Below are 8,249 nucleotides of genomic sequence, written 5' to 3' on the forward strand. Positions count from 1 at the left end.
CCCTCTATGGCAGTGCGGGCGGGGTGGCCGGCGCTTGGCCGGCATCGTCCTTGGGAGGATCTCGCGGCTGCCCCAACCCGCCCGGCTGCTGCGGGTCCCAGTCCGGGCACTAGACTGCCCCTCCCCGCCCGCTGCTCCTTAAGGAGAAAGGGCGAGGTCTTCCCAGGAGCCCTGGACCCTCGCGGCTGCAGCCCGGTTCCCGCAGCCGCTCCTCAGAGGTCCTGCTCCCCTGCCCCCTGGATAAGAGGAAAGACTCTCGGGGCGGGCGCGGGGGGAAGCGCTGGAACAGGTCACCCAGAGAGGTTGTGGACGCTCCTTGGAGCCCCGCCCGCTGCTCCTTAAGGAGAAAGGGCGAGGTCTTCCCAGGAGCCCTGGACCCTCGCGGCTGCAGCCCGGTTCCCGCAGCCGCTCCTCAGAGGTCCTGCTCCCCTGCCCCCTGGATAAGAGGAAAGACTCTCGGGGCGGGCGCGGGGGGAAGCGCTGGAACAGGTCACCCAGAGAGGTTGTGGACGCTCCTTGGAGGTTTTCAAGACCCGGCTAGACAAAGCAATTCTGTGATTGCTCTGATGCTGCCTTGTTGATGAAGTCCATTGGCAGCTTGGTGATGTGGGTGCCACAGGCAGCAAGCAGAGAAGTCTTTAAAAGTATGTGTTTTGGCGGGGGTGGGGGTTAATTTCATGATCTGGGGGGAGCCTGACTATGGTTTAAGCTCTCCTGTCACATGCAAGCTCTCTTCACTATGTTACTATCTTGCCACAACTCTCTCTTACAAGGAAGGCCTTATAGGAAGTCTGGTATCACGGCTCCTTTCTTTTCCCAGGTTGCATCTACACAAGACGCTGACTGCCGAGTAGCCCGCTACTACTGTGCAGTAGGGCTGTGTGAAACGGCAGCATTCTGACGTTTTGATGGAACAGCATTTTGTTTCGATTCAAAACAGGTGTTCTGTTCCGTTCCCTCGAAACACGGTCATAACAGTGAAACTGTTTCGACGTTTCGCCCATAGGATATAATGGGGAAGGACAAAACAGCCTATACCTTTGTCATTTCTAGCTTGATTTGGATGAAACTGCAGGAATGGTAGTCCCTTCGGGGGCATGAAGCCTGCCACGTTTCAAGGAGATAAGTGTAGGGGGTTCGGGGAAACTGCACCCCAAAGTTTTGATAGCAAAACTTGTGTGTTGTGTATGTTACACTGCAGGGGGGGCAAAACTGCATGCATTCTAGCCCCTGCGGAGGCCACAAAGCCTGCCACGTTTCAAGGAGATACGTGCAGGGGTTTGAGGGAAACTGTACCTCAAGCTGTGGACAAACAAAACTCGTGACATGGGCAACAGTGTGTGTTAAAGCACAGTACAATCAAGATCAGTGGCGACGCATGGGGGGGCACGTGCACCCCCTGTCAGCCAGTGTTCCTGGGCAGGGGGGCAGGCCAGAGATGCTGGTGCGCCCCTTGAGAGAACCAGCCAGGGAGTCGGGGCTCATCTGGAAGTGCAGTGCTCTCTCTCCCAGAAGTGTCAGTGGCGCACCTGGAAGTGCCATGTGGGTTGGTGGGATTGGCTGCAGAGACACTCCCCCATCTGTCGATGACTGACCACTGGGCCTGACCCAAGAGTCATCAGTAGCCCATGATCAAGATAATCTTTTTCCATACCAGAAGTTGTCTGATACAAGCTACGTTGGGAGCTAGCTAGATGGCAGTAGAACACACGATTGCTATGCTGTTGTTACTGGAAAACCAGTGTTTGAAAATCTTGCAGCAAAAGGGCTGTTTTCGTTTTTTGGTGCAATTGTTTCGGACACCCAAGCTCTGAGAGACGCATTTAAAGCCGGCCTAGGCCAGGACAGTCCCGCCCGAGGGTGCGCGCAGAGGGTGGTGACCCGGCCGGCTCTGCTCGCTGCCAGTTCGAGCCCAGCTCAGCCCCTGGCGGCGCGCGCGACCGGACCGGCTTCAGCGGGCGCCACCGCGCATATTCTGGCGCATGCTCAGTCCGAGCACCCGTGCTGTGGGGTCCGGCTCCCCCGGCAACGCGCTTCCGGGCGTCGGCGCCACTCAAAATGGCGGACGGAGGCGACGGAGTGGCGGCGGCGGGCGGCCGCGGCCCCCTGAAGCTGGCGATGGTGAGGAGCCCGCTGGGCGGGTCTGCGCGAGGCGGCCCGGCCGAGCCGACGTGATCCGGGCCCGGGCTACGGCAACGCCGTGGGGGGGCCCTCCCTCCCCCCCCGAGCCGGGGCTTGTCCCAGCGGCTCCGCAGGGTCCTTCGGCAGCCTCCCCCTGCCCCTCGGGGCCGGGCTCCCCGCGCCTTTCCCCGCCCTGCCCTGGTCGCGCGGGGCTGGGGAAACTCTGCAGCTGCTCCGGGGCCGGATGGACACGGACCAGTGCAAGGACATGGCAGTGTCAGGAGAAGCGTGCAAATGAGGCTGCCCCCTTCCTTATTTACCGAATAAATGCACCCCTTTCATCTGAAATATCTTGATTTCATTTTCAAAATGCTCGTGTGCCAGATCTACTCTGATAGAGCAGGGTCCGTCTTTCTAAGAAATAAAATGCAGGGCTTGTCTGGTGGCTGACTTTGCCCAATAATAACGTGTCAGGCATGTATGATCCACTTTGGTTAGCAGACATAGCAGGCTCTGGCAACTATAAACCACTGACTCTTAACCAGGAGGCCTGGAGAGCCCCTTCAAGGGTGCTGTAGGGTGCCGTGCAATATTAGCACTGTTAGGTGTGCAAACATGATTGGTGAGATGCATCCAGAGATTTCAAATATGAATTCGGTGTTAAGATCATGCTGACCTACTGTGGTCTTTCTGAGTTGTTTGCAATAGAAACACTGCTCTATTATTTTTTCTGTAGTCAAAAAACAAGTGACAACTAAAAGCTGGCATTTGCTATGGGGCACCTTGAGTCTAATTGGAGGTGCTTTGGTTCTAGCAAAGTTGAAAACCACTGCTATAGTTGTAAATATGATCAGAGAAAATCAAATCCTAACGAAAGCAGAGTCTCTGGAGAGGATACTGCTAAATGAGAATCAGTAGCATTACAGCCGGTTCCTTTTCCTTTAGTGTTTCCAAAAGTATCTGTGGACCCTCTGGTTTGAGTCTGTTGGATTGAAATGCAGTGATTTTTTTAAATGCTAGAAATGGTGTCAGGCAAGGCCAATATCTATGTGGTATCACTCTTCCCTGGTCTAATGGGAAATTCCTCATGGGACACCATGCTAATCCTATTACCTTTATCTGCTGCAGATTTTCCTTCAGTATAGTAGAGTGATGTAGAGAGACCCTGGATGAGTTGCTGAGAGTAGGTAGGGTCAGTTGCAGCCTAGCTTCAAAGACAACTGAATCTCTTTGAGTTGACTGGCATCTGTGGCTTTTTCATGGAGCCTGTGAGGGGTCAATTTGCAGCCCATGTGGTTCCAGAACCCAGAGCTTATCGATACTGCCACTCGCCCCCTACCCCACCACTCAAACTGCTTGCCTGTGTTTGAATTTGGTGTGTTTGTTGACTGCTGGTGGCTCAAACCAATGGAGGGAAAAAGCAGGTGAATGGCAGTAGCATTCACCACTTGGGTTCTGGAGCTGTGCCAGCACAATGGCTTTGGAAACCATGCTGACAAGCCCACTCCTTGCTGCCAGAAGTGACTTGTCTGGCCTGCAAACAGCCCAGATCTGACCCAAAGAGCTAAATAAGTTGGACAGGCCTGCTCTAGACTAATATCTTCTTTTTTCTCTGCCTTTTTTAGGAGATGTTAGTAGGGCTTAGATACTTAAATTATTTTAAATATGGGAAGTCATTCTTAGAAATTTAATGTTTTGTGTTATAACTGTATTTTGCTGTTAACATTTCTGTAGGAAAAGAATCTTGTTCAAACTTTCTCTAAAAGTATAAATGGGTGATGAAAGATAAAGAAGGTGGAGTTAAGTTTCTTTGTTGCTGCTTAGTAATGTACTGCCTAGTTAGAGGAACGTTTCTCATTAGGGAGCAGGGAAATATTTAAGGCCAGAGGACAGAATGCAAGTGATATTGTGTTAGTTTTTCACAGAGGTCACTGCCCTGGGAGTGTGACAGATTTTGTGCCTGTGTGCTTTTACAGTAATCGGGCGTCTTAAGGAAGGGGATGTCTGCATGAAAGTTGATAGTTTTATTCAAATTGGTGTGAGAACACTTATTTGGTATAGCAGTGACTTTTTTGGTTCTAATCCTGTTCCTGCCTTAAAATAGGCCCTTTCCACAACATTTGTAGCAGTTTAACTTAATTGCTACAAACAAGAGCATGCTTTAAATTGTTGGTGCTAATCCTGCAAGCATTGTTTTTCAACAGTGCAGTGTGCCTATAAGGGGGTTTGCAACAGGTTATGTACTTAAAGGAGGATTTTTTTTTCTGTATGAAAGGTTCTATCATCCTGTTTGAGAGTAAGTTTTGTATGTCGCTATAATTTGGTGCTGTTGGAGCTCCTTCTCGTTCTTGGGTATGCAGTATTCTGGTTGTGACTTCCTTCTGTTGTTTGCTTCAATGTACACTTGCAAATCTTGGCATTCTCATTCTGGAGGCTCTCATTGAAGTCACTGGACTGTTTCCTGTCCCCAGATTCTGAAGACAGCCATGAGCTTTGCTTAGGTCTACACCATAAAGCTCAGTGCTGTCATGCTGCTATAACAGCTCTATAATGTTGAGAGAGGTGTACAACTCCAGCAGTGTGTAATTGCAAAGGTGGTACTTCTGATGAGATGCACACCCATTTATAGAGGAGGTGACAACTAGTCAGTATGATTCCACTGCAGTAGAAGACCCTGAGGTGAGCAGCCAGGTTGGTCCTATTCTGATAAAACAGTCACAGGGCTGCCTAATTAGTGTGAAATACAGATCCATCCATCTAAACCTGATTCTACCATAACTCATTCCAAAATTAACTTAATCCACTTTCAAAATGGATTATTTAAATCATAGTCATTGACAGTTAATTTGGGAGAAGAGCTGTATTGTATGGATTCAGGGCCTTTTTATTTGGGGGGGAAAAAAACAAAACAAAATATGTTAGTGCAAAATAACTCCCTGTAGACAACTTAGTCTTTTAATGAACTAGGAAAGGCATAACACTGTGACTTAAGCTTCACTAGAAACAAAAAGTAGAAACCTAGAGCCTGCCAAAAGAATAGTCATAATTTTTAGAGGTAAACTTTATTTCCTATTCCCTAATTATGTTGCTTGTAATCTTTTATTAAAAATGACTGTTGGCTTTCTAATAATTTCAAAAGAACTAATGCATTTTGTTGAATAAACTATCCTTTCTGCAGTTTTTTATTGGCATCTAACAGTCATTAAATAGTTTCTGTCTGCTTTCATATTTACCAAATTTTACCAGAATTATCTTACTACCTTCTTGTTGTGGCTGAAAAATTTGGAGTGCAAAGAGTAGTAACTGGATGACTCAAGGATTTAGGAATACGTTTTATAGAACTCTTAACTTAGTTGATTAACTCTATCTGAGACTATATTATTGAACCTATTGATTATCTAGAGGTTGTTTGCCTTGAACATTTGCCCCAGTGTCCGCCATTTGGTGCTGTACCATTCACTTAGGTGAAATAGTACCAAATTGTATTAGTGCAAATTGTGGCTTACCTTTCCAACACTTATATTTTGCCCTGGTTGAAATTCCACTGAGCCTAAACGGTGGTGGCAGTTGGAGGGGTGGGGAGCAGATGTGGCAGTGGGGACAGAGGCTGGCTGGGGGGGGGGGGGGGAGGGGGGAGGGGGCAGCAGCTGCAGCTTTGACTCTAACTCCAATCTCTGGTCGGGTCTGGAGTCAGAGCCGCAGCAGCCTGCCTCCTTTACCTTGTATTTGAATCCCAGATGAGGGACTTTTCTCTGTGTTGAGTGGAGGAAAAAAACCTCCTCTTGGATTCAAGTAAATACAGTGTGTTGAGCAGCCCTTCAGGTGTATTTTTTGGAAATACCTCATACTTATGGCAGCAGCATGTCAGGTTTGTTGGAAAACCTTAACTGGCATGTTCTTGATTTGCATGCTGAATGTTGAGAGTTTTCATTGTAAAATGTTTGACCATTTTGTTACTGTAGTTTGAGTTAGTATTTTAATATAATATATAGGCAAAAAAGACTTATATTGTATCAGTAGCCTGTAAGTTTGAATGTTTCTCTATGGTACAGCAAACTCTAGCATTGTATCGTTCTTTTAAATCTATAAAGCTCAAGTTGGGGGAGAGCCCTGTTTTTCAAAGGGTAGTGCCTTACATGGTTAAAAAATGTTACATTTTAGATTGAAAGTGGAGGAGGACCAAGGTATTCACTAACTTCTTAATTCTTTTATCGGAATTTTTTCTTTGAAAAAGGTGTGTTTTGGGGCCCAGCTATGTTTTCCGTCACTTTCTTATTTTTCTTATAATAATATAGAAATGTCCCAGTATGCAATTGGACCTTATTTTCATTCATCACATGCTAGAAAACGGACAGCTTTAGATCAAAATGAGGAAAAAAATTGATCTAGAATTTAAATGAAACCTTATCTGAAAGCATTGGCTTGTAAAACCTCTTTAACGCATAATAGTCTAGTTTACTTTAAAGAGGCTTTAAATAGTTTGCACATATACAATAACAGTTTTGTCTACTTATCACATATTTTTAAAGTCTCTTTTAGTTGAACAGAATCCTATTCTTAGAGTCTTCCAAGCTACAGACTGAACTCCATTATTCTTCTGGTTGTTTCAACAACTGTTCTGGGCTGTAAAGTAAAAACTCATCCTTGAAGGAGTTTCTTGGGAATTTGGGGCTGGTTTTTGAATAGCACCTGCTTGCAGTCAGTCTGATCCTGTTGCATTTTACCAATTCACTTTAGCAGTCTGCTTCTCCCAGCTCTTCTGGTTGATGGCTGGAATTCCCATCTCATGAGTGACAGATTTATACTGCTCACAGGCTAAACTTGTTTGTATGTTACTTTAAACTGGAATATCTGGCAAGGTACTGTTTTAGTTAGGGATATTGTGGAGGTCAGTTCCCCCATAATGGGTAATATAGTATTATTCCATAAAACTGTCCAGATCTTGCTTTTATCCTCTGAACTAAAATGTTATTTTGTATATTTGTGCAAAGGTGCAGACTTGAAACACGTTTGCTGCTACTAAATTGCATTTAAAAAATTGGCCATAGCCAATGCTGTTTATAAAAATACCTTCTAAAATGCACAGTAGTAGTTTGAAATGGATTGAAAAGTCAGATAAAGTATCCTTTCAATATAAAATAAAAAAATATAATGGAAGTGGATTTACTGGATTTAGACTTGTTATATGGATTAATAACAAGCAATAACAAGCCCATAGTATATTCCAGCTGATAAAAACATTAAACTGGTAACAGTAGGAAGTTTCACTTGAGTCTGTTCTACAGATTAATGTGTCCTATAAGAGCCCACTTGCTTATTTTGCATACTATTTCCATATGTACCTCTTCCTATAGCCACCACACTAGTTTGTAGAGAGGCTATCACACTTATCTCTAAGATGGAACTGGGCTAGTGATATTTCTGTTTTCAGACAAATTTAATTCTTCATCCCCTGATACTCTCCAAGAGTGTTCCTTTAAGAGAGACTGGGAAAATCACAAAGCATTCACCTTTTTCAGTTACAGGGCAAAACTGCTCATGTGGTAGCAATCAAGATCTTAATAAGCTGCAGTGTACTTACGCATGGGAAAAACATTGCCTATTTTTATGGAGCAGTGTTTCACTACATGATGAGAATTTCCTTTTTCCAAGGATTTCTAGTTAAATGATATAACATAGGGCGCAGTTTTTATAAACTGAAACCACATTCTGTTGGACAGTGAGTAAAAATGATTGGTTATGGCTTTGTTTCAGAGAACAGACCAAAATATCATAATAATGACAGGATCTGCTTGGACTCTTCTGACAAAGCTTGCAAAATGAGAACTCCCAAAGATAGTTATGTGTAAACTTAGGGCACTGGATTCAAAAGGAGTCGTCACAACTCAAACCCTGAGGCTTGAGGAAAGGAAGTACCTCATAAGGAGTGCACCCACCTGGCCTCGTATAGGTGTTCCCAAGCGGTCTTAGAGTGCACACCCAGTGCTGGCCACAGAATATGTCTTTGAGGCCTGAATGTGGGGTTGGTTTCACCCCTGAGGGAGGCCCCAACACTCACTTACCATGACTTGGTCTTCTTTTCTTCAGTGGTGGGGTTCCTCCCCGGGGTTCCTTCCAGGCTGGGTGCC

General features: G+C 45.7%; 1 protein-coding gene across 2 annotated transcripts in view; it reads left to right on the plus strand.

Moving 5' to 3' along the window:
- The first annotated feature begins 1,942 nt into the window (after nucleotides 1–1,942).
- Nucleotides 1,943–8,249, plus strand: part of UBR1 (ubiquitin protein ligase E3 component n-recognin 1) — a 125,435-nt gene continuing 119,128 nt past the window's right edge. For both annotated transcript variants that reach the window (XM_025215332.1, XM_014524626.2), the window contains exon 1: nucleotides 1,943–2,121. In XM_025215332.1, coding sequence (XP_025071117.1) covers nucleotides 2,059–2,121 — 63 coding nt within the window. In that variant the 5' untranslated portion in view covers nucleotides 1,943–2,058. The remainder of the gene's footprint in view (nucleotides 2,122–8,249) is intronic.

The sequence above is a fragment of the Alligator sinensis genome, unplaced genomic scaffold (assembly GCF_000455745.1).
Source record: "Alligator sinensis unplaced genomic scaffold, ASM45574v1 scaffold1581_1, whole genome shotgun sequence".
NCBI classification, from domain to species: Eukaryota; Metazoa; Chordata; order Crocodylia; family Alligatoridae; genus Alligator; species Alligator sinensis.